The 27,831-nt window shown below is 39.9% G+C and overlaps 1 protein-coding gene across 1 annotated transcript; it reads right to left on the bottom strand.

The window, feature by feature from the left end:
* Positions 1-264: 264 nt before the first annotated feature.
* Positions 265-20,439, bottom strand: LOC149104874 (uncharacterized). Its single transcript, XM_089271479.1, has 9 exons — positions 20,157-20,439; positions 18,432-18,528; positions 11,553-12,038; positions 10,513-10,943; positions 8,705-9,440; positions 8,070-8,181; positions 6,391-6,640; positions 2,297-3,088; positions 265-1,542 (listed from the first exon to the last, which is right to left on the bottom strand). Exons 2-9 carry the CDS (start codon positions 18,484-18,486, stop codon positions 265-267), a joined length of 4,140 nt encoding a protein of 1,379 aa, XP_089127605.1. The 5' UTR covers positions 18,487-18,528; positions 20,157-20,439.
* Between the last annotated feature and the right edge of the window lie 7,392 nt (positions 20,440-27,831).

Genomic DNA, 27,831 nt, shown 5'->3' with positions numbered 1-27,831 from the left:
ATTTGGCGACTGCGAAATGTCTTCTGTGGAATGAATTGGTACCATACGTTCTGCACGCGATTGATTTAACTTGTCATCTAGAATACTTGTCTTTTATTGTTTCGAATATTTTCGTTCAAAGGCCTTTAACGTCAGTGTATTTTTTACATTCATCTTGAAAAAACCTTTTCATAAAATGTACACCACTTTTCGAGAATAAGGCCAAGAAAAACCTAGCCTTTACTTTCCAAACGGCATGTGTTGAAATAACTCTGAACAATTCCATTATATTGGACCCAAAGTGAAAACTACGCGACGAATGAAAGTCTTACCATCAATCAATCGCCACATTTTTTGAACAAGAGCTTCACACTGCTTCTCCCAGCTGAAAGTATCTTCGTAACTTGATCGCAGTCTTTGAATCTCTTGCAGCCGCTCTGCTCGGTCTTTCAGACGGACGGCTTTGATTGCTTTGGCCCACTCTTTAGGCTCAGCTGACTCCACCACAAATGGCTTGCCTAATGGTAACGAACGCAGTGCATCTCCAAAACCCGAGTTTCCACTCACAAGAATGGGAAGACCAGCAGACAAGCCTTCCAGCGCAGTTAGTCCAAAACCCTCCGTCCTGGAGGGCATGATGGCAAGGTCCGCCTCGCAAAACAACTCCTTCAATCTTTCCTTATTCTGCACAAATTTCCTAACGACCAGTTGATCTTTTGAGATTCCACATTGTAGCAAGTTCTCTGCGACGTCCTCCTCCTGTCCATCTGGTGCCCCCACAAATATCAGACGGTACGAGCTGTCTTTCAGTTCAACTATTGCTTTAGCAGCAATGTCATATCCTTTGAGACTGAAGTCTTCTGGATCACCGCGACCAAAGGTCAGCACTCTAAACTTCTCGCTCCCGAAAGTGGCTTGCTTTATGACTGAAAATTCACTGAAAATACCTGGAGTCAGCTGAATGACATCTTGGTGTTCTTTGCACGATCGCAGGTAAGCAGTGTAGGCGTCCTTCAACTTGGGTCCAACAGTTACAACAAGATTTGCCAACTTGCACAAGTCTACTTCTGTTCGGTGCTTCTCTTCACCTTTGGAAATGGCCTTGGAATAGTTCTTGTGCATTCCGAGTTCTTCAGGTGCAGTATGCACTACCTGGACCCACTTACAACTGTGCGATTTTTTAATGACCTGGACTTGTTTACCAAGCTTTGCTCCATGACCCAGAACAACGTCAATGGCAAGGTCTCCTGGTGGGACAATCAAACATTCAAGGGAGTCGTAGCCCACGAGTCTCTCTGCTTCTCTAATGGCAATGTTGTGGCTCTTAGCGTCTATCCTTTCTTCTTCAGGGCAGGCTGACGGTGGGACTAATAGAGTGACTTCTACTTCCATGTGTTCTGCAAGCTGGAAGGCAAGCTTTCTGTTTACGGTTGACAAGCCTCCCTTTTTAGACCTCCACTCACTGCCTAAGAGAGTTACTTTCAAAACCCTCTCGGACTTCCCTGGATTATCTTGTACTGGCTCGCCCTGAGATGTGCCGGCTACAGAGGAAAGACATAAATCCTGCAAGAAAATGAAAACGCCTTAATAAAAATGCATCAAAGCCAAATTTGTGGGTATATATTGTAACCGGGCATGAAATGCACTCTTCTTGCAATGCAAGACTACATCATCTTTTCAACTTGGTTTATTTGGCTTCGCATCACGAAAACGAAAGTGAATACAAGGGAGAAGTTAACTGTGGGAATTCCTCTATTGGCTTTATTCCAAGCTTGTCAGATGTCAGAACAAGACAAGGGAATCCCATTACTGTTGATTGCGACCTTAACAGATCTTTAGCTGTTTGAATGATTGCCGCATTCCTCCTTTTGAATGCTGCCCTAATGGCAAGTAATGGTGACGACTATTAAACAATTATACACGAGCGCGCGTTGGATATGAGATGTTAGATAGGCTAAGTGGCGCGTAGCGCCAAGTTGACTATAATCGTCCCAAATCCAACGAGGGCGAGTGGATTAATTGCTTTATTAAAAACGCTACGAAAATATGGAAAGCTAAACTAAAACGAAAATAAAAACGCTCAAAAAAATCACGCGTACGCTTATCATATTCTTAGAGCATGGTATAATAGCTCATAACCCACGATGAATAAGCCAATGAAAACTCTCGAATTGCATTATCCAACGATCCAGTTCTTAACAATACCTGATATAGGTAAATAATACATTTTGCGTTGTTTTGTAACACCCAAGCTCAACTACAATGTCAACCACTGGTGATATTACTCGTGAAATTACTTTTTATTCAAAAATCATACCTGGCTTGTTCTTTGTGAATACCACTTTTCCAGACCACGAACTGTGAGTACTTTGTCACTGACGCTTTTCATGCAGATCAAGCGTTCTCCTTGTTTTATTTCAAGGAAATGCAAACAATCTTCGTGTGAGCATAAGGTTTGGCTGTGCTTTACACACTGCTGACTTCCCTGTAGACAGTAGGGGCATGCAACACAGAACTCGTACCGCAGATTACCAAGGTACTGAAACTGGTTCAACAAATCTTGCAAAGTGTCTTCCAGAAACAATCGCACACTTCTTGCTGTTTCTGGCGATGTCGAAACTGGAACTGCTTCCTCTTCAGCTCTTTGCTTGAGGGAAATCTTGATGAACTTCTTTTTGCAAATCAGAATCATATCATGTATTATTTGCCGACCAACAACAAACCAAGCTCCATCTCGGTACAGGTTTGGGGGTTGTACGGATCCAATCTTGGAACACCAAGCTATCGATCTTGAAACAAACTGAGAGAAGAATCCATGCGGAACAAAACCATCCACAAAGTGAAGATACAACGGGCAAGGATCGGTGGGCGATGGCTCCAGTTTAGCAAGGTCTTCAGGTGGCGACTTAAGCTGAGCGGGTACAAAGTACTTCATATCACTTGGCGAAGCTGAGAACTTTGCGATCAAACCAAATCGCTCCATCATGTCCAAGATGTCTTCCTTGACAAGGCCTTGCTGAATGAATTTGGAAAAGACACGATCGACAAGTTCCATGCTGAGGATACCGCTTGTCTCTACCTCTAGCCAGTACTTGGATTCTACGGGATCCTAACAACAAACAAAAAACAGTCTTAAGAGCAGCTTCGCCTAAATATCAACTAGACTTGGAAATAGCGAAAAAATCGAATTTCTTCAAACTCGCACAGAATGAAGCCCTTCGGGCACTAGTTACAAAAATATCGTTTTAAGTTCGATAAATCAAAAATTATTTTTTTCCGCAATTTTTTCGTTTCGATGCCCCAAATCGGCCAAAATCCATCGAAAATAAGCGGCATATTCAGAGGCTCGTAAACTCAAAAGTAAAAATCTTCATTACAAACTGACTGCACGTCGTATTTGTACTTCCTTTTTTGTCTATTTAGAGCTAAATAGATCGTGATTTGATTAGAACTTAAATATTTGACGAATTTCCTAAATTAACGACCCAAGACAGCTTTACAAGAGGTCTACATTTAGCCTATTTTCAAATGCTAAAAACGCGTTCTGGTACACGGCTTTTCCCAAAACGACTAGTTTGGTGTAAAAGAGCATTCTTTCTTCTTCAAATTAGTGAAATAAAATTTTGGGGTAAATAAAATCGTGAGCGCTGAGATAGCGAACTAAATGCAGCACTTCTTCCTGAAAACGTGACCTTTGACCCGAGCGTAACGAAACCGATTACTGCAAGAAAACCCGGAAGAAAAGCAAACGCTTCGTTATTTTGAAACAATTCCTAGTGATATCTCTCCGAAACCATGATTGCAAGAAACTATTTCCAGATATGAAATCTTACAGGGTCAAAAAAGGAGCTAAAGGGCGCATTTTGACACAATAACTTTGTTTGCTGAAAATTGAAGTCAATGACCGTTAACGAATTCCAGTGAAATTTGCAAACTTGAAGTATGTTAGCCGATACTTACCTGAATATTTATATTAATAGAAGAGTCGTCTTCTTGGATTAACCTTCAAAAGAAGCAGGATCCAGATTTGAAAACCTCTAAAAGAAGAAATGTTTAATGTTCCGTGACCTGCCCGCTGCTATAAATTAGCTTAAATTCCATGCACATGCCGACCGCATGTTTGTCGTAAAACCAACTGAACTCCACTGACAGTTTCCATGGGCAACCCCAAAATAAACAATCCCCAAAAATGTAAAGTGAAATTGGCTGTCTTCATGAACAGTTAGAAGCTAGAGTCAAGTTCCATTACCTTTAAAAAGTGCTTGAATTTATTTGTTTGCGTCGACTTTGTCTACTACTCTCACGTTCGAATGCCGCGAATCGGTCACGCCAAAGCAGTGCAGACCGTGCAGACTGCAGACACTTGTTTGGGCTTTTCATTGTGACTCCTTTTTTTGGGTCTAGTTACAAAATAGTGTTAAATATATCTGAAAGTTTGTCATTTATCCACAGGCTGCACAAGCGCAGTATTTGACTTTTGATTCAATAGACAAACGCGTACAAGACTTTGTATGGGAAACTTACTCAGTCTGCACGGTCTGCAGTGTTTTGGCGTGACCGATACTACGCAGTATTCGAACGTGACAGTAACTACTGAGTGAGCAAAGTAGAATCAAGCACTTTTAAAAGGTAATGGAACTTGACTCTAGCTTCTAACTGTTCATGAAGACAGCCAATTTCACTTTACATTTTTGGGGATTGTTTATTTTGGGGTTGCCCATGGAAACTGTCAGTGGAGTTAAGTGAGTTTTACGACAAACATGCGGTCGGCATGTGCATGGAATTTAAGCTAATTTATAGCGGCGGGCAGGTCACGGAACATTAAACATTTCTTCTTTTAGAGGTTTTCAAATCTGGATCCTGCTTCTTTTGAAGGTTAATCCAAGAAGACGACTCTTCTATTGATATAAATATTCAGGTAAGTATCGGCTAACATACTTCAAGTTTGCAAATTTCACTGGAATTCGTTAACGGTCATTGACTTCAATTTTCAGCAAACAAAGTTATTGTGTCAAAATGCGCCCTTTAGCTCCTTTTTTGACCCTGTAAGATTTCATATCTGGAAATAGTTTCTTGCAATCATGGTTTCGGAGAGATATCACTAGGAATTGTTTCAAAATAACGAAGCGTTTGCTTTTCTTCCGGGTTTTCTTGCAGTAATCGGTTTCGTTACGCTCGGGTCAAAGGTCACGTTTTCAGGAAGAAGTGCTGCATTTAGTTCGCTATCTCAGCGCTCACGATTTTATTTACCCCAAAATTTTATTTCACTAATTTGAAGAAGAAAGAATGCTCTTTTACACCAAACTAGTCGTTTTGGGAAAAGCCGTGTACCAGAACGCGTTTTTAGCATTTGAAAATAGGCTAAATGTAGACCTCTTGTAAAGCTGTCTTGGGTCGTTAATTTAGGAAATTCGTCAAATATTTAAGTTCTAATCAAATCACGATCTATTTAGCTCTAAATAGACAAAAAAGGAAGTACAAATACGACGTGCAGTCAGTTTGTAATGAAGATTTTTACTTTTGAGTTTACGAGCCTCTGAATATGCCGCTTATTTTCGATGGATTTTGGCCGATTTGGGGCATCGAAACGAAAAAATTGCGGAAAAAAATAATTTTTGATTTATCGAACTTAAAACGATATTTTTGTAACTAGTGCCCGAAGGGCTTCATTCTGTGCGCGTTTGAAGAAATTCGATTTTTTCGCTATTTCCAAGTCTAGTTGATATTTAGGCGAAGCTGCTCTTAAGTTGCACAATTCCTTTTTATTGAAGAAAGGAAGATTTGTGAAAACAAAGCTCAATATGCCACGAACATGTGACAAGAGAAAATCTGAGTCCCCGACGGTATTTGAACCCATTACCTCCCATATATCACATGAGTGCTATAACCACTGACCGATGGTTAGCGAGGCCATAATTGTACTACAATTCTAAGGGATTATTTTTATAACCCTGCTGGACCTTGCGTTCTTAATTTGTCTCATGTATGTTCACTAGAATCGGCAAAAGACGAAGAGGAAAAAACGGAAATCGCCTCTCGTTAAAAGTTATGTCACTGAGGTATGATGTATCTTAAGACTTCAACCCGCATTTTACAGGTCCGTCTTTCATAATCTTCCTTAATCTTGCTCAATTGAACTATCCCGGCAGCTTGTTTTGGTTTCACCACGTCTAAGCTATTACTTTGAGACTTACTTTCTTTGAAGGTAGTTTTAATCCATGGTAAATAGCTACTTCAGTAACTCACACCGCTAATACCCTTGTCTTCACACAGAGGAACAGACCTCCTTTAAAAGCTGTCCCCAATAAAAATATACGTAAGTCCATTTGACCAAGAGTTTGTTTGGGGAATACGCTAGACGTTTCGTATAGAAGATAGGCTTTTTAAGTGCTAAGCATAACGTCTTCCTACCGCTTTGTTGAAGGGTGGTATGGTTATCAACATCTTGAATAGCTCAATTAACCATTGCGCCCTCAGTATGACTGTGCTGCGGTGCTTTACAATCATTCCAAGGTCGTGATAAAAATGCAACATGGCGTAGAACTGGTCTTCATCCTCGATAAAGCACACTTCTTTGGCATACGTTTGAAGTTGTTCCACATTCATGTGATAGACATTTTCAGCTACCAAAGCTTCAACGACCTTTTCGAAGTTGAACCACCTAAAAAACAATCAAACAAAATAACTAATCAATTTAAAACAGTATTCAAGTATTAAACATCTCCACCTCAAAATTTTTAAAAACAAACAGTTAAACAAAAGATCTTACAACCATATTGCCGACATTCACCTGGCACTTCCTGGTGGCTTATTTATTGCTAATTTACTTTATTCCTAGGTATTTAGTGACTTATTGCACTTACTTATTTATATTTTTCATTTTTCCCATATTTTGTCTCCTTACTGCCCTCCACCCCCCTGAAGCTATAATGTCAACCAACTTTTCTATGTAAAATAATTAATACTATTTCATTTCACTCATCTCGATTAGCTTTTTAGTTATTCTGTGTGGATGTAACTAATTTTCTGTTTCAATTATTTTTTATTGTAACCAAGAGTTTTTATAGTTTCGTAATAAAGTGTACGTTGCATTCAAATGTCCTAACCGGAGAAAAAAGATGACATTCCAAAACATGGGCTTCGAAGATTCCATAAAAGGGATAATTGATAGTTCCCATAGCGAAATTTCACAGAAAAAATCTTGGGAAATGCTATATGTTATCAAGATGACATATAAATGGAAAATTCCCGTCGAAAGATTTTTACGGATATTTTCCCTGTAAAATTCGAAAGAAAGTACATGAAAAATCCCCAAGTAATACTTCATGGAAATTTTATGTTTAATCAAATATAAAACATGGCTCGTCAAAAATCCTAGTTTCTCGATAAGAACGCGCATTTCGTCTTTAATAAATTCATTGGAGGGTATTTCCTTGGTTCTCTCCACTTACGTAGCCTCAATTAATAATCTCGATATTTCAATGAATCTAGTGCAGTTACAAATAAAGTATATACGTTCCAAAACCTCTTTCCCAGGATAGTACCATAGTTTCTAAATCAAATGTCGATTCTCTAAGATTGAGATTGAGATTTGAGGTATAGTACTAGGTTAAACCATAATGGTTAAATATATGGCTGTCCAAAATGATAAACAAAAACCTTTGCTAATAAACTCAAGGCTAAAAAATGCAGGAAAAACTAAATGTCGGGTCTACGTACAAGGCCAAGTTTGAAATGAACGCCACACGGCGTTTAATCGAGAAAATACGGTAAATACAAAGTAATGTAAAGATTGAGGGAAAATGGAAACACTAGTTGTGCTGATGTGATAAAAATAATGGCAGATAGACAAACAGACAAACCCTAAATATACTACACTACCCCCGTGTAGCACTACGAAGTGCACGAAAGGGCATAAATGAAATATATAAAAAGAAACAGACATTCACAAGCAATTAAGTTGCAAAGAAACCCAAAAAGGTCTCAATGGAAGACCATAGATCTTAAATCCTCTTTAGAGGCCTCTTGTGCAACTGCTGTTATTGCAAAGGCGTGAAGATCTCTTTCTCTTGTCAGTCATATCACTTTACTTCACTGGTATCTTCTCCCCCATGTATGGCTCCTGTCTCAAAACATCCACGATTTTGGTTCGAAGAGCATCAATTCCATCATCACTAGCAACATCAGTGTCACGCCCCTGCCCTGAAAATTACAAATAGTAACAAGGCACTCAGCTGTATAGCACCCATGCAAAGTTACGCGTAACATTCATCCAGATCCAAGGTGAATGGCAGTTGTTACAGAGAAGCTCTTATCACCTGTGTCTTCTCTATACACGTTTGTGATTTGTGCTTATTTCCACCACAATTCGAGAGTATGGCTCAGGAGAGATACTGTTAAACGTTTACAAACAATATACTCTACATGGTCCTTACACCGAAGACCCAACCATGAACCTTTTGAGGTATCTTAGGCAGAGAATGTAAACAATGTAAATCTTTCCAAGGCTATCTTTATCGCAACATATACTCCCGATGTACTAAAACTGTACCCTCCGTACAAAACAAGTCAATTCTATGAAAGGCATGGCCAGTATTTGATAAAATCCTGCAGGTTTTATCCATTTGCTTTACTGATGGCTTTTATACATAAACCAAAAGCAGACTTGAACCTATGTGCATTTTTTTTTTGCTGAATCAGTGGTCAAGCAAAAAAAATCGTTTACCTGCAAACCATTTCATGATCTTGCGTAACCATGACTCATCGCCCAGAGTGTTGTCAATGCTGAAGAATGGCCGGATAACATGCTTCTCGTATTCCTTACCAGAAATTGCCTGCTGTATTTTTGATGTCGCAGCCTCAATATCCTCAAACGGTTCATCAGCATGTGTGCCAACAATGAACACTGGAGGTCGGAGATAGGGCGGCCTGTCGTCTGAGTTGCCAACCACTTCCTCGCCTGTTGGTCTGATACTGTGGATTGTTACCAGCCATGACAGCAGATTCTCCAGATTTGTTTCGTTGTTTGGGTTTTCCAAAAATTTATCATGTGTTCCTTGTCGAACACAGGGCTGAGCTAGGGCGTCTAGTGCCTTGCTGAGGTTGTGCACCAGGACATACACTGCTCGTAATGACAGAAACACAGGGTGAGAAGCGTAGTACAGGTGCTGTCCGGCAAAATCCCACAAATCTACAGTAACTATGGTTTCTCTCTTGTCACCAGCATTTTCAGCGTCACCATGCACGCCTTTAAGCATGTTCCTCAACCGCAGATACGCACGTTTTGTGACGTCATCTGGAGGCGAGGTTGCATCCATCATTAATGTTGAATTTTTACTTGAACTTACAATGCTGTCATCTGGTAGGTCATCAACGGTATTCTTTGTTACAGCTTCCACTCGCATTTCACTCTCTGGCGGGGAAATGGTTGAGTTCTTGAGATTGCCAACATTTTCAGGAACCTAAAATGGAGTTTTTAAAAGAGGTAGCATTTTCGTTTCATTAGGACATGCTTATTCCAGTATCTATAATTATATCTGAGAAATAGTGTAGGAGTACGTACTGAAAAAGAACTGTCACATTTTTGCCCACAGGGACTCACCTTGCATAGTAAATGAGTCAACCTTATCTATCTAATCTGACTACAATTCAGTCAAAGCTTTAATATTATGTATTCTAGCTCCTTTTTTGTGTACCGTAATCCTATGTTTCAAAAATGCCCAATTTTATGCTCTTACAAGATAGGCCTACGAGTCTCATCCTATGGCGCCATACAACAGTTCAACCGTGCTATGTTGCCTGGGTGTGGAATCAAAGTACGTCGCAAATAGTCAAACAGGAAGTAGCTATCAGCCCTATGTCTGCGGATAGGCGTACGGGCACCTTCGGACTTGGGGTGGCGGTGACCTTCTTGCCCGAAAAATCTACGCAATGCCCGAATGCGTGATTGTTGAAATCGGGATGCAAACGAACTCAAATTGCATGAAAATCAAAAACGTTCACAATTCCCACAACTAATGAAACTGCTATGATTCCAAAAATAGATATATTGCTTGCATACTCAGTCTATCAACAGTCTCAATCTGAGTAAAATCTAAAACTTATTAAAATGAAATTTTCTAAAAAAAATTAAAGTATCTAACTAGAAAGTTCATTTAAGAGTTTTGGAAATCACGCCAACAGCATTATTTCGTAATGTTTTCTCTCAAGTGTCGTTGCCCGAATAATTTAGCGTTTTGCCCGAAAAATCAGTGTCCATAGCTGGGGGGGGGGGGGGGCTGCAGCCCCCCCTCGCCCTCGCCCTCCTCCCCCCCCCCCCCTCCCCCAGTTCGTACGCCTATGGTCTGGGACGTTACTCTTGGCCTGTCAGTGTTACTCAGCATTGTTTTACACTCGACCTCTTACATGTAGGTAATGATGACCTCCAGCCACCAAAAGAGATTACATATGGTCGCTTTTGGTGTCGTTTTCAATTAACATCGACCATACCATTCACTTTTAAACTAGAGTCGCCCCAAACTTCAACGTACAAACCTGATTTATTTCCGAGCTGTTCGTGCCCATCTCCATTGTTGATTCTTCTCCTGTCAGTTTTAGATCTGATTCCATTGCCGACACTCTCTTTACTTCATTGACTATACAGTGATAATGTTTTTCAGCTAACATTCTTGATATGTCTTCAGAAAATTCCGCCAAACTTGGCTTATTCTCGCCAGTGGAATTCCAATTTTTTACCTGATCGACTTCAATCTCGCAGACTGAAGGATCAACTTCGATTCCCTCAGTGCTCTGTTCTTTAGCGTTAAATGGCAAACCTAAGAGAGACTTCTTCAAACTTGTTTTGCCAGCACGATCCTGACCAACCAATAATATTCTACCACGGTAAACATTCACAGAACCATCCTTCAAAGCCTTTTCATAGAGCAGCTTTGCAACATCTCCTTGTGCTTGTATTTCTCCTGGAACTATGGGTGTAATTGTAAGAAAATGCAGTGATTTTTCTGATTGCGAAGGCTGTTTATAAGGGAATAGCTGCTATTGCAGTTGAGTCTGCGGTCAAATATTCTCTTGTTTTAAAAGGCATGCAAACGAGGCGAAAGGGTCAATACAATGCAGGATTGACCCTTTCGCCTCGTTTGTGTGTCAAGCCGCTGATAACTGCAATAACAGCTATTAACGAAGTGAAATTGGTTATTGTGGTATACTTCAATCACAGAGGTTCGCCAGTGACCTCAAAGTAACAAATAAGCGCAACCTGCGATCATAACTGCGTATCTTATTCGCATCCACATTAGAATACACTAAATACATGTAATAACTGGACCACAAGCATATATTGTAAAATTCTAACATGGCTTCAAGGCTTAGGGGACTACAACCAAAGAAACAACATTGCGGTTGAGGTACGAATAAACAGTTTCTTTTGCTTTGGTCCCTTAAGGTTCGGCGGCAAAGTTTATTAGAATTGGCCCATTACCAACACGGTTAAGAGGGATGCAGTTAAGTCAGTTACATAGCTAGATAATGATACACCACGGCATGGCATAACTTAACCGGCCAGGTTCTATGCTAACCTGCAATGTCTAATGACATCCCTTGTGTCATGAGACTTTCAATTTCTTCAAACCCCAAGGGGTTACCTGCCACGGACAGCTTTTTAAGATGGTGTAACTCAACGATATCTTCATAGATTTTTTCTATATTGTTGTTCCTCAATTCCAGCTCTTCTAGTTTTTCCAGATTTTTCATATTTGCCGGTAGTGTTGAGAGTTCATTGTCATTCAAAAACAAGTGCGTCAGGTTGATCAGGGTGACAACAACTTCAGGAAACTGTGTTAGCTTGTTGTGGTTCAAATTCAGCTTTGTAAGGTTTGACAGGTTTCTTGTACTACGTGGTAACTTTGCGAGCTCATTGTGTGAAAGGTTCAGTATTTCCACCTCCGTTAACAGTTCTGTGATAGCGTCTGAAATCCTTAGCAATCTCTTCCCTTCCAGATTTAAAGCCTTGCTTTTTATACGAATTGTCTGCTTTAAAGTACGTTCGATCTCCAACTGGTTCACTACAAAAAAAATAAGAATAATTCCTCATTCAGTTGTTTTAGATAAAGATTCCTCTTGTCAATTTAGGACTCAGCTGTCTCTGATGTACAGTATCAAAACTGCAAAACCGAAACATGCGTTGTCAATTATGCCTCAATACTATTTAAATCTTTACTGGACACGAGGAAACCATGTCAGCGGTTTAACCTTAAGCAGCAGAATATTAAAAGCAATTGAGCGACACCAGCAATGTGGTGTTCGTCAAAGATATGGAACACTTTATTGCCTATTTGTATTTCAGCGATCCAGGACACGTACTAGACTTTACAACGCTTTTCACATCAGGGCCTTACAACAATGACTCCTCATCATCAATCCATAGAATATTTGAAGGAATTGGAGAAATGGTACAAGCAAAGACGTCTTAGAAGACTTTGTTGAGGTTAAGGACACAGGAAAAGGATAGGTTTAACACTATTCTAGGAGTGGGCAGGAATTTTGCTAACTCACAAAAGAACTGGGGCCCAGACATACGAGTGGTACAACTTTAACAGTCACAGGCTATGCTGCAATAATTTAATGATAATTTACCAATTTATATAACGCGTATTTATATATTCTGATCAATAGCGCTTACTGATATTGTGCTCATATTTTAAAATTTGGCTGGTGACATACCATGCATACAGTGGTTGCGTCCGCAGTACGAGCGGCAGTCAAACACAAGCTGCTCTTATAATAATCTCTTTCTTCGCAGTTAACAAAAATAGAGAGAATGCTAAAGTTGCTTTGGATTCTTCTCCAACCTCTGAGTTAAGGTATCAGTATATCCCAAAATTGACCATTTTTCAAAAAAAATGTTTTTCGCTTTTTCAGATAGATCTTATTGCGATCTTTCATTTAAAAAAAAAATTCTACGAAAACGATTGACCATAAGCAAATTTATAAACAAAAACACGTTTCTTTACATTAATTACCTCTAACTGACAGCTGTCCATTAACAAGTTGCGTGACAGATTGCCGCGTGATACGATTGTCTAACGCTTGTGTTTGGTAGTCTACGAGCTGTTCTGAGTGTTCTCTGAGTGTGCTCTTTCATTGCCTACGGCATCTCAAAGCTGATGCGTTTTACAAATCGAAAAGAATATACAGAAGCGAAAGATATTTTGTTACTAACCTTGGAGCACGAGCGGTGCAATTCAGATCTTACAAAAGATATTTCCCACCGGAGGCAACATTTGAGGGGTAACCCGAAAACACTGACACCCCGTCCGCGGAACCCCAACTACGGACCGGGTCCGCGGACTACCCTACGGACTGGTCCAAGGACAACCCCTACGGACCCCCTCTACGGACCACCCCAAAATAGAATAAAAAATAATAAATAAATATTCAAGTTACGGGTTGTGTAATAGATAACTCGTGTCGGCTAAATTTCAAACGTTACATACATTGTGCAAATGTAACAGACTTCGGTTCAGGCTCGGGCGCAAGTTATATCGTTACACATTGCCATTTCCTTTGCTGTGGCCATGCAGTACATGAAAGATCGGGTAGCCTCCAGGAAGCCTCCGGGAAGCCTCGAAAGTTGTGCTCTTTCCCCTCTGCCATTTTGCTCAGCCCATTCTTCCGTGGGTTCGTGAACTCGTTCCGGGCTTCACAATTTGCGCAGCGGAATTACAGATACAAGCAAGCTTAAGGTTATTCCTCACATTTGCATCGCGTATCCTTACTGAGCATAATTTATGGCGTCATTAGCGCGCGCTCGTGCACGCGCATATTGAAAACATGGCGGATTTACCTTGATATTGAGCTCTGTCAGTTGAAAATGGCTCTAGCTCACCAACGAGCACGGGCATCCCACTTTTTTTTCCAGTCATTCTAATCAACTAATCATAAGCTTTGCGTGAGAAAGACTGATCTAATTTGTTTTACTGAAAATTGAATTAATAATAAAAATAGCAGATACACTGTGGTCTTTTCTATTTTGCAGTCGGTAACCACGTCAAGAAATTTGGTTCAAATTTTTAATCAAGGATTTAGCTTTCTGTCTGAATCAAACTTAAAATGTTTATTTGTGTCCTACACAATGTACTGGCTGTAGTTTAATGCGTGTTCTTATGAGTCTGGGCTCACAAAGATTTTACACTTACTGGGAATGCGTTTTTATAATAAGCATTAAATAATGCCAAAATGGGGCATTTTCAATGACTCACTGCTCCTTAATGAGCATGGGCACCCCCCTTTTTTATTTCAAAATTGAAGTTATTATATGACAAGTATTCAGAGAACAAAGTTTGAACAAAAATCTATTGTCACTTTTATTTCAGAGGAATGACCTTAATAGCCAGATTGAGCCACGAATAGAAAGTAAGAACTTTCCTTCTTTTTGCCATCGGCATCTCCTCACACTGAAAACAGCTTTGGGGCATTTCCTTTTTTTGGGGGGGGGGGGGGGGGGAGGGGTGTTAAAAACCCAAGTCTGTTACATTTACACAGTGTAAAACTCGAAATTTCACCGACACGAGTAAGAGGGGGACCCCCGTAGAGGGGGTCCGTGGGAGTAGTCCGTGGATCGATCCTTAGTGGGGGTGTGCGGACCCGGTTCTTAATGGGGTCCGCGGACGGGGGTTCAGTGTTTTCGGGTTACCCACATTTGAGCCCGCTTTGTAATTGATACGAACTCTATTGTTAAAGTAAACGAGCCTTCACTTTATCGATCAAGGCGTCATTATTTTCACACGTTTTGTGTAATTATCTCATTACACCGGAAGAGCGCCCTAAAGTATTTTTTTCCTTCGTATCGCGAAACAAAAATTTCAGCGAGTGAAGCATACCTTTTGACTTCGTTTCCGGCGAGTGTTTAACGTTTTTCACTGAAATTTGGAGAGAATGTTGCCCGAAAAGCAGGCAAAAAAAAAAAAAAACGGTGTCGGGGAATTTTTAGTTTTTCCTTCTTTCAAAAGTTATGACTATTTTGGTGAAGAGAACGCATGTTTTATCAACTTTCAAAGTTTAACTGCGTGTAAAAAAGAAACCAGACAAGTAACCAAAATTTCTCGACACCGTTTTTTAGAGAAAGGAAGAAAAGAAAACATAGCCATGTTCATCGCGTCCTCTCGCTCAAACCCGATCGGAAACGAGCTTGATTAGTGAACCTCTGTACTTTGGGAAATATAGCGCTATATTCGGAAAACCTTATTTTTTTAATTTCAATCGATATACCTTCGTAATCTACAATTCTTAAACTTTCAGAAAATTTATACTTTACTGGAGTTTTCGTCAACTGTCCGACCGTAAAGCGGCGCAAACGAATGATGGTCATTTGGGGTATACTGATACCTTAATTTGACGAGGAGCAACATATTTTGTTTAAAATAGCACAACTAACATGCTACCTGGCGACACTCGGCGAGTGAAGAGCGAGTCGCCGGACACGCCCGGGGAAACTGATTTTCGGCGCCAAATTAAAAGCTTGGAGACACAAAATTTTTCATATTTTTCACTTTTTACAATCTGCTGTGGCTTTCGAAGTTAAAGTTTTCTTTATGTTAATATTCAACGCTGTCTCTAGTGAGAAAAGTTTCCCGACTTCAATGCCTTTCCTGTAAACAAACATTGACATCGACAATAGTTTTTTCCCGGCCCTGCTGAATCCTGATTGGTCAATTCAAATCAATAAAATAAATCACTTTATTACAGTGTAAAAGTCTTTAGCACTACTGTGCTAATTAACGACACTGAAATGAGTAAACAAACATTGTAAATTGAACAGAAACATGTTAGAAATCCAAACTGGCAGGAGACTGAGCAGTTGGCTATTTACAAAGCGTGGAGGAGTTGAATCTGGGACCACCAAACACAAATCCATCTAGTGGCAGGAAGGAGATTTGAACTCGGGACCTCCGCATTACAAATCCAGCACCCTAAACACTAGGCCACGCTGCCTCCTGTAGGCTCTCCTCCAGGCTCTCCACCCGTATGCAAGGTACCAAATATCAAGCTATTAAGGAAGTGTCTCAACAATAAAACAAACCCAGACAGTCACACGAGAGGCCACTGGGGTTTGCGGTGCTTCCTTATGTTAAGGGTGCATCTAATCGTTTGGCTTGCGTCCTCCAAAAATTTCATATTTGAATATCTTATAGACCGCTAAGAACATTACCTCATAAAACACCCAAGGACCAACCAACGATCAACCAAGTCCTAGGGATCGTATACAAAGTGAGGTGCTATTACTGTTTCTTCGCCTAGATTATGGGGAGTACTTGTAAGCGCAGAGGAAGCAGCGAATATGCAACACATGAAGACTCTTTACAACTTAACTAAAACGATCTGCAACGACAAACCAAGGCAGAGCACAGTTGTCAACGAGAGAAATGGTAACGCCTTAACCAGCGATGAGGATAGAAGGAAGCGGTGGAGAGAGCATTTCATGGAGATACTCAATAGGGAGGAGCCAGCCTACCCGATCAATGAAGAAGATTGTGAACAGCAGGACATAGCTGACATAGACACGAGACCTGTGAGCAAAGCTGAGATAAGAAGGGCTATAAAGAGTCTTAAGAATGGTAAAGCCCCTGGTGAAGATATGATAACAGCAGAACTACTGAAGGCAGACCTTGAATTTACAACCGACAGAGTGAAAGAACTTATAGACACTATTTGGAGTCTGGAAAAGGTCCCACGTAAATGGAAGAGGGGACTCATTATTAAGATACCGAAGAAAGGGAACTTAAGGGAGTGTAAGAACTGGCGGGGAGTGACTCTCCTACCAGTTGTTAGCATGATATTGGGAAGAATCGTAATTGATCGCATTCGCATGGGGATTGACCGCAGGCCCCGTAAGGAACAGGCTGGATTTAGATCTGGTAGAGGAACGACGGAGCAAATTTTCATCTCATGCAATATATTAGAGCAAGTGAATGAATGGCAGGCAACTCTCTATATCATAAATTTCGTAGATTTCGAGAAGGCGTTTGACTCAGTGCACAGAAATGGCTTATGGATGATAATGAATCAGTATGGTATCCCACAGAAGATCATCAACATAGTTAAAGCGCTGTACGATGGCTTTGAATGTGCTGTTGTCGAGGAAGAAGCAACCTCAGAATGGTTTGAACTAACGACTGGTGTCAAGCAGGGATGTACAATGTCTGGCTTTCTCTTCCTGCTCATTATAGACTGGGTAATGAGGCATACTGTGAAAGAGGAGGGAACCGGGCTGAGGTGGAAATTTACATCAAAACTTGAGGACCTCGACTTTGCTGACGATGTAGCTTTAATTTCCTCAACACAAAGGCACGTGCAGTTGAAAACAAACAGGCTGGTAGAAAATGCAGAAAGGACAGGCCTTCGGGTAAATGTCGGGAAGTGCACAGTCATGAGAGTCAATGCAAGGAATAATGAAGCCATCACAGTGAATGGTCTGGCGTTGGAAGATGTAGAGAAGTTTATCTATCTAGGAGCCACAGTATGTAAACAAGGGGGCGGAGAAGAAGACATCAAGGCTAGGCTAGGGAAAGCGAGGGGAGCGTTTGTGAAGCTGAATCGAGTATGGAATTCCAGCAGTGTGTCGAGGAAGACGAAGATCAGGCTACACAAAACATTGGCCAAACCAGTTCTCATGTATGGTTGCGAAACATGGAAAATGAACGAAGGTGATGCTAAGAAAATCGATGTGTTTCAGAACTGATGCCTGAGAAGGATAATGAAGATTAAATGGCAAGATAGGATTAGTAATAGAGAGCTACTGGAAAGGGCTAACGTGGAGAGGTTGAGTGAAGAGGTAAGAAGGAGATGGCGATTCATTGGACACATCCTCAGACAACAACCTGACAATGACTGTGTTACAGCCCTGGCATGGACCCCAGAAGGAAAAAGAAGGAGAGGCCGGCCAAAAAACAACCTGGCGGCGCACAGTAGAAAAGGAGAGGTCCAAAGCAGGGTGACAGTCCTGGAGATAGGTGCGCACTGCAGCGCAAGACAGGAATCGATGGAGGGCACATGTGGAGGCCCTATGCGCCAACTTGGCGCCAGGGGACAGGTGAAGGTGAAGGTGACTTGTAAGCGCTCGTGGAGCTCGTAAGGAGCAAAACATGCGAGCAACAGCGAATCAGCAATTAAACAACATACTGAGTCCAGGGATAAACAACTGATAGATGCCCGGGTCTTCGAACAAGGTGTGACCAAATACCACGAGAGGAGTTACATGTAGGAGTTAGGGCAACGATGACGTTAACGAGGGTAAAACGGTCCCTCGCCCTTACGCATCTCTAATTCAAATTACAAACGACAGCACACAGCTTTGTAGCACAAGCAGTAACGAACCTTTTAACATTGTAGCTATGATGAAGGTCCACAGAAGTTACCAAAAATTTAGTAAAACAAAAACAGATCGGTTTTTAACTCACCTACTGTTACGAACAACTTTTCCACATTCTCACCGGTTAATGCTGACACTTCCATAAATAGATCCACATCATTGTCATCTGCATGAGACTGACCGTCCTACACAGTCAAATTCAAGAAACAAAACCCTGTTCAATGGTCTGAACCTGTAGTTTCAGTAGCCTAGGAGGGAAACTGGATTTACACAGGTACACTGTACTCAGATAACCATAGGGCGCCGTTTGTAATGATCAATTATTTATTCTACTTTTGGTCGTTTACATTTTCGTAATAACTTGGTTTATTTATGATTATTCATTACTGACCACCCATTCACGAATAGTTTTTTTTTTTTTTTTTTTCTTCCACAAGAGTGCACGGTAACGAATCCTGCAATCTGAATGGTTTTCAGCGCGGTCCGGATTTTTCTAAATCTCTACCCACGGTCTTAAACTTTTGTCTTCCACTTTACAAGATAAGGAAAAATAAATAAGTTATTTAACGGTTTACAGTCGGTCCGTATGGTGAAAATCTGTGACCTCGGCCTTGAAAATGCTGCCCCACGCCGAAAATGCTGTCCTTTGCTACTTGAATAACGATCAATAGATTATAAGAAAAAACTCTTCCCTGATGATGGTGTATCAGTTCTTCAACAGATATGGCTTCTCTAATTGTTCTTGTAACGGCTGTACACAACCTCGCATTCTGACCTGATCCGTACGCCATATTTACTCAACCGCGGAGATCAAACTCTACGCAAACTCTAAGCGCCTTCTTTATGTTACAATACTGCTGGGCGACATTTGAGCCCATCGAGTTGACACTAAGGTTATTTCAAATAACCAATTTCATAATATTGAATTTGGCTATTTGAAATAATAGCGTTAACATCCTTCAAAACGTAAAAAGGACAGGCCAAAGGCTTTTTAGTAGTAAGATGCCCCAAAAAAAGGTTCAGGGGATACGATGGTAAAAGTTTCAACACTGAAACGAAATAATGGTTTAATTCGTCAAATAAATATCGGAGTAACGACCTCAGTAACGCCACAATGGTGTTATCTAATAATTAATATAAGCAACACAAAACTGGTTCTGACAAATAACCAAATAATGCAAGATTGGTTTTATCAAATAACTAAATAACGCAACATTGGTTTTATCAAAAAACAAAACCATATAAGAATGGTTTTATGACAAACCAATACAAAGATGAATCGTTTTATGAAATAACCAAATGTTGTACGTTGGGTTTTAACAAATAACCAATTGTAGTAAAACCTTTTTTTGTGTGAAAAGGGACGGTCAGTAGTGAATTATGATAAAAAAAAAAACCAACGGATAAACACTGAGATCAATCGAAGAACGCCCGAAAAGTAAAATAAATGAAAAATTTACAAACGGTGCCTCATAGATAACTGGAAGCGAGCAAAATAAAACTCTGAGCAACGTCTAGCAAGTCATAGAGTTTATTGTGTGGAAGACCAAGAGGTGCGTGATGAAAATGAGAACTCTGTGTCTATATTTGCCGTGGCAGATCGCAGGTAGATATCCTGTAATGGAGCTTGATACCGATTAGCTAGCAAACTTATTAGAGTAAAAATCAGACCGATGTAATGCAATGTATGTGCAAATTAATATAACGGATTTCCTCAAGAACTTGTATCCCTACGGTGTGACAGAATTGGATTTGATAATATAACTGCAGATTTTACACCTGACGTAAAGCTATGGCTACAAACACAAGTTACCTCAAACGTCACCTTCCTGTCGCTAACAAGATCTGCTTTGTTTCCTGCAAGTGCTTTGAAAACATTTGGAGTGAACTTCCTCCGACATTCGTCAAGGCATTGCCTTGCAATTCGAAGTGAATCTTGCTGTGTTATGTCATACACAATAATAACAGCATCCGTACTGATGACGCCAGCAGTATAGCCATTACCAAAATAATGCCATCTTCCAATGCCAAAAGTGTCTGTTATTCCAGGGAACACTGGTCTGTCATGATCGAGATAAAGTGCCTTATACGAAGTGCAAACTAGAAACAGTTAAATTAAAGTGGAAAAGATCTAATAAGTCAATGTTAATTCAACTCGTTATATAAAATATGGTGGGGTCAGAATATCTCATTAGTCGAGCTCGGAAGATATACTGAAGGAATATCGGCTCAAGATCGCGACAGTACAGACCGAGCGCAGTGAGGTCCATACCAAAAAATGAAAGACCGATATTTTCCTAGTATGGTACCAAGCAAACTTGGTTAATAAACGATTTACTAAAAATGTCATAATTACTTGGGCTTCCGTAGGAAAGCCCGAGTCTTAAAATGCTAGCGTTTTGGTCGCCAAAAGGGGGGTCATGGTCTCAGGCGTTCCATGCGTAGACCATGGAAACTGGGGACGAGAAAGGCGAGATTGCTCGTTCTTCTTGACAGAATGCGGTGTTTTGCGAAGAAAGTTTTGGCAAGAATCGCGCCTTATACATTCATTTCACATACAAAGATGTCGATCGTTTTCAGAAAGGGTCGGTTCACGAATTATATCGCTTGAAAACCAGCCAGGTAAGCAAAGTTCACGCTCGAAACGTTCTCGTGAGATAACAACTGAGAAGATTGCGGTATGGGTTCAATCTACGAAACACTGGCAAAAAATAGGTAGTCAATGACGGTACGTGGCTACTGCTGTTATTATTTAGAACATTGCAGTAACGCAAATCATATTGCAATAAAACGAGCTAAACAGGAAAACGTTTTTGGACTCGTAGCTCATTAAAAACATGCGACTTGTTTCTTGCACCGCGCAAAATATATCGATCTACAAAGTTGTAAAGATAAGACTCCCGGTAACTTGAATTAAATATCTTACCTTCAAGTTAGTTGGCTTTCTAGTAGGGTGCAAGAAAAAAAAATAACGTGTGAATTTAGAGGCACATTTGTGCGAGAGAATTAAACCTTCGATTGTGCGGGGAATTGTGCAGGATTATTGACGAACCAATGTTCTTGCCAAGTCCTAAGGAAAATCTGCATTGACGTTAGTTTAGCCAGTTATTTCACCAGTAGTTCAAATATATTTAGCAGTCTTAGCAATCGCCAATTCTTTAAGAAAAACTTTGTCTGACTCCAAAAGAAAATCATGTTGCGTGACATGAACTAGACGAGCATGAAACCAAAATAAATAGCAAAACAGAATGCCGCATCTTCCTTTATAAATGAGAGTCCTTTTTAAAAATACTCCTGCCTTGATTCAATAAAAATATGTAGCTTGAATATTTCTTCATAAACTGTGTTAAGGGTCGCAAATTCTGGGAAGTTATCCGCAAAATACCCCGGGCAAAATACACAACTTGAAAGTTTATGCAAATTATGTGCAATGCAATTTGAGCCTAGTCACAGGACTGTTGTTTTCGCGAAGGAGTTTATCATGATTCGTTTTGGCTCTCTCGAAAGGGATTATTCGCTCTCCAAAGGAGATATGACTCTTGAAAAGGGTTTAAGATCCCAACACGGCAAAGATGTTCAGCTACACAATTTACCCGGATCGCCACGACCAGCAAACAAACTTCGTACAATGTCTGCTAGCATGAGCAAAGTAATCGCCATAAATTGTAAAAAGACCTCGAAAATTCTTTGCAAACAACTTGCCAATCAATGGGTAGACAGCTGTGCTTCATTCTTGAACCAAAATGGTTTAAACTCACAACTTGCGATAGGATGAGGAGGATACTCAACGAAGCAACTTGAATAGTAAATATCTAAGCGGAACTCGTGTGCTAAAATATCCTGATTCTTTAATTTGCTTTTATTATGTCCAATACGCGTTTTCGTATGGTACGATTTGATACTGTGGTACGAAGCCCGAGTAAACGCTCTTAGAGTGTCTAGTTGTTTAGAAAAAACCTCGAAAGGTAATATAGACACTAAACGACTGAAAATCAAAGGCCCTTTGGGCAGCCTCGTGTCACTTGTTTTAGAGTGCGAGGAAATCCACTACCAAACCAAACAAGTGCAATTTAAGCGGACTTCACGGCAGAATGTCTCATTAATTCAAACTGAAGTATATAATTTATTCACGTTACAAATAAATTGCGCATACCCGTAGTCACCCATTTTCAGTGAAGGGCTCGATGTGGCAGGGTATTCTGCAGTTACTCCTGCAAGTGTAACGCTAGCTGAAGTAAACAGGAGCGCATTTTCACTTCCGGTAGTTTTACGAACACAATTCGATCTGACACAATCTGGCCCTTATTGACAGTTATTTTTTGTTTTGTTTTGTTTTGTTTTACACCTGTTTGCCTATTTTCAGAAAGTGCGCATTATATGATAGTTTTGAATCGGCTCATTTCCATCTCTAGACTTTTTTTCATGTTAGAGTGGTATTTAGTTTTTTGAGACTTCAGCTTTTACGACCCTTTATCAACTCGTGAGACAATCTCAGTTAGTGCAGAGCGTAATTGATAGCTCTGGTACAGTAGTCCCATAAGTACTCACCCCTGCTCGGTTCACTTCCGGTTTGTGTCTACCTTGGTAGTCTGCTACGGCTTTTCCCCTTTGCAGTGTGTATGTTTCAAGGTTGTATTTTCATTCAAGGTCCAAAACTTACGCACAAATTAATTACTACTGGTGTTTTACGTTGATTTTCGTTCATTTTAAATTCAATAATACGCTGAAGCAGCAAACGTGACAATTTAGCTCTTCACGCCAACTTTGTAACTTGATACTTTTGTTTTCCTCGCAAAGGCATGTAATATGAAACCCTTGTTTTCTCCAAAACATACGGAAGATGTCCTTGTTTTTTGGAGATAAATGAAAGAAAGTTAAATATCTGATGTGGTGATGAAGAAACGGAACAGAAACGATGTTGTTTTACTAAAAATGCAAATTCTTACCGATGAACAAGAACTAATTTAAATGTAAAAAAAATGTAAATGTAAATGTAAATGTAATTTGTTTACCCACGGAGCACCAAGGAGTTCACAAGAACTCGTTCAGAAATGTCCGTGCATTCAAGGATCGAATTATCAGATAGTCACAAAATACCACTTTCTTTTTCTGTTGCCACTTTGTTGTTAACAATAAAACAATTCAAAATAAACACACAACGATATTGATGGGTGAGAAGCATTTCAACGAAAAGTATTGAAGATAAACAGCGCTACTTGACCCATATGAATGAGTCTCCCAAAAGACTGATTAAATCAATTTGCGCTTTCATTAGGTGCCACGGCGTCTGCAGCTATATTTGAGCATTTTCCTAGTTTCTTTTGTTACAAATTTACAGTTTGCGGAGTATTAAAGCCACTAACTTGGGAACTTTTTGGTCTCCCTTACAGACACAATTAAGGCAAGAAATAAACAAGCCGCTAAGGAGAAGCAATACATTTGAACCCTGACAAGTACACTATTGTAGATTGAAAACAGCAGATGATATTTGTTGAACCGACCCGTGTGTAATTCTAAAAGCTACGCAGCCACAGTAACGTTTCCCTTTTGCAATAAAAAGGGACAATTGGCGCTACCTGAAAAATAACTGCCGTCCTTGGACACATGACATGATATATAAAATACCGCATGGAAAGATAGTGTATAACACTAGCGATGCTAGAACGCATGCGTCCGTATGCAATGTGTCCTTCACCTAATATAGAAGCCACGAACGCTAACTAATCTACGCATGCGTTTAGGACAAATAAGTTTTGTTCTAAGGAGAATGGTACCACAAGGAGAGCAAGGGGTTACCTGAAACAAATATATAGCTTTGCGATGTTCAAAGCTAAGTGACGGCGATGAAATGTGTTTTACGTAGAGTACACATGTACCTTTCCCACCCTACCCCCACTAATTCCTTGCCTCTAGACTAATTAATTAATTGAAATTAATTAATTAAACAAACATTAAAGTTTACACCTTAGCGCCATAGTGCCTTAGTTCCTTAGCGGCAGGCAGCTCCCATAACCATCCCAAAAGTGCACTCTGCACTAAAAAGGGTTTTCTAAAATAGATTCCATTTCAGGGACCTTTACGTGGCTCTGTAATTAAAGCCAACTTTAAACTTAAATATGTTGTTATTTGCTCGAATTCATTTCACGGATTCAAATGATACAGAAGAGTCAAAAACCAGTCAACGCGAATCAGTTCCGTGTGATTTGTCTAGAGTGATTTGACCTACTTCTGAGTTTAACCCAAGTAGCGTGATGCGATGATATGCTTTCATGCTGTTAATAGAATGTCAAGAAAACAGAATACAATCAGAACTGCGAAAAATCCTTACACAGGAATCTTCGTTAGGATCGGAATGGGAAGAATCCTTACACAGGAATACAGCAAAAACCCTCCATATCCTCGTGTCCACGTGACTCTGGTCACGTAAGCGCGAGGCAAAACGGGGAAAAGTTGGAAGAAAACGATTAACAAGCTCTGACATGTAAGTTATTTCCTATAAACAGATAAGCCATAAGCGAAAATATGGAACAGCAATAAAGCAATCTAATTGGTTAGTTTTGGTTATTGGCCTTGACTGGACTAACTTGGTCATGTAATAATTAAACTTACTCAATTTAAATAATGCTGTTTAGAACTAAACATGCATCTCACCGTCAGTAGTGGGCGGAGTATGATGACTGAAACCAGCTGGTCCTTCTAAATATCTATTTAACAAATATGTTTTTCCAACAGAAGAAGCACCTGTTCAGGAACAATTTAAAAGCTAAATTCAAAACTTGAAGGACAACGGGGGCTAGATATCTTATCATATTTTACTTAATCACTGAAAATTACGGAAATTACTAAGATTTGTAGAAAACAGCAAAAGAAAGAGAGTTTTTCCTACAGCTACCAAAATGGAGGAGCAAAGCGAAAAGCCATGGCAGTTATTCAAAGTGCCCAACAGTTTCACAGTTCACCAGCAGGCCCCGAGCTACTGTAGTTTACACTGCATCACAGTCCCCTTAAACAACATTACCGGTACTCTTCTTAGAGTTGGACACTAGTCCACAACAGGTAACTGCTTCCCCAAAGGCAGTTATCCAAAGTGCCCAACAGTTCCACAGTTCACCAAGCAGACTGGTACACATGTATATATGTTGTAGTTAAAAATGCTTTTTTTTGGTCAGGATGATTTCAAACTAGTCTAATTTTCGTCAAAGGGGTTGGGGGAGTCTGGAAACCAATAACTTATTAGGCCTTTAAATATTCAAAAATGTGTAATGATTGCTTGCATAGCCAAGTGGAGATGAAAGTGGACTACAAAGTCAGAGATTGGGTGAATCTAGGTGAGTACAAAGTAAAAAAGTGGGGGTTAAAATGGGATCCTGGCTGGGTAGGGTACTGGGTGGACTTTCATATAAAAACGATGAGGATCTTGGTACCTCTTAGGGATTCTTTTCAAAGTTTTCAATGAACAGCGTTAACCCTATCCTTTTTATTGTTGGTGTCCCCTTAGGGGTAGGGTAGGGTTAGGGACAGTCAGGGAGGTGGGTGGTGTGCATGTTATTCTTTTTTAAGAAACCCCCAAACATGAAGAAATAAATAAAGTTATTTGCAAAATCTAAACTAAGTTAAAACAAAATAACCTGGCTTAAGACATTCTTACCTAAAATACATTATGTTTAAACTACAACATATACATGTACACCCTTGCATCCAGTCCTCCTTGTATCAAGAGGTGTTGTGACGGCAAACTATCTTGACTAAGAACAACAAAATGTCCCTGACCACTTAACATGGACCATCCAGCCCCAACTCACTTACCATCAGCCACCTCACCACCCGTACTACTTTCAAGAATGTAAAACATCTTCTGTTGTGCTTTGTTTTTCCAGTGGCTCAATTTTTAGCTTCCTTTGCTTAATTAGTAGATAATAGTGGCATATCATACAACAAAGCATACAATTGAACCCTAACTCATAACAACCTTAACCGTTTAAACTGAATTACTAAATTTGAAAGATACATTGTGTAATAATTAAAGATCCTACAAACTTAACAACATAATTACAACAAACACCGTGAGCACTCACCCAATAGTAACACTTCACACATGTTATGTCCTAACTTCCCTGAAAGGACTTTTCCTGGCTTCCCTCAGTAGACAGCACATCCGAATTTAGCCTTAGGATAAAACTGTTGTACAGCTGCAACTGTTAAGTACTTTCACCTAGAAGTACAATGCAAACAGTGAGTATTCTCTACTTATCTACTTGTAAAATTCATTGCTACTTCCAAACAAATGAATCCAATGAATAACTATTCCGCTCACATGAACGGGCTGCAAACCTCAGATTAATACCAATTATGCATTCTGTAATTTTTAATACAAAAAGCCCCTTCTGTATAATTTTGAAAACAGCACGACACCAACTGATCACATCTTTTGATTGCTTGCTTTTAAGTTTGAACAACAAAAATTGCATATTCATAAATTTCACAAGTTTTATTTAATGATCATGTTCAAACTCACTACGGTAAACACCTGTTCAGTTTGGCTGCCTGAATTATATTTACCACCAAGTTTAACTGTTGACAACAGTGTAACTCCATTCAACCCCATCATTATGACCACCTTCAGGCTGTGGCAATTTACCCCTGCTCATATTTTGGCCTGCTGTCATGAGTAAAGTTCAGTCATTTCCTTTTATACATGTAACACAGCTACAGTAGTAACAATCTTTTATTAGGAAGCTCCATCACTAAAAGTGGTTTACATAGAGGTCCTAATACTAGATATATACTATATAATGATACAATTAAAATCTATAAATTAGAGCTAAAACCGAAATAAATAAATATTTACAACATATACACTACAGAGATTAAAAAGAAAAAAAAAATTAATTATAAAAAGCAGAAAAAAGACACTTCTTAAAAATTGGCAAACTTGCTGAGTTTCTTACAGTTCTCTCTAACTCATTGAAGTCTTTGAAACAGTGGTACCGTGAACGTTGTTTTCCCCAATTGTATTGGATTTTGGGGAGCTTTATAGTATCTTTATTGCGAGTATGAAAATATAGTTAAATGAAATTTAACATAGTTAACGACTAGGAACTAGTCTGGTCAGTAGCATTTTTATAGGCGGTTGTTAGTGTTTTGGCCGTCTGTGAGCGTTTGGTTAGCGTTTGGTTAGCGTTTGGTGCGTTGTGTAGCGTTTGATATAGTTGAATGAAATTTTACATAGTTTATGACCAGGAGCGAGTCTGGTCAGTAGCGTTTTGTAGGCGTTTGTTAGTGCCTTGGCCATCTGTCAGCGTTTGTTTAGTGTTTGGTGTGTTCTGTAGCGTTTACAACAGTCATATGGTCGTGAGAGCCCTGGGGCTGAAATTGTCCAGCGGTATTTTTGGTTAGTACATGTGTTGTCATCCCATGTGCTCGCAGTGTGTTCATCGCTCTGTTAGTGTGGCGTTGTGGATTGAATTATAGTTTAGCAGTTCTCGGCG

The sequence above is a fragment of the Orbicella faveolata genome, unplaced genomic scaffold (assembly GCF_042242905.1).
Source record: "Orbicella faveolata isolate gen_17 unplaced genomic scaffold, um_ofav_v1 contig_34, whole genome shotgun sequence".
In the NCBI taxonomy this organism is placed as follows: Eukaryota; Metazoa; Cnidaria; class Anthozoa; order Scleractinia; family Merulinidae; genus Orbicella; species Orbicella faveolata.
This window is presented reverse-complemented; position numbering and strand designations above follow the sequence as displayed.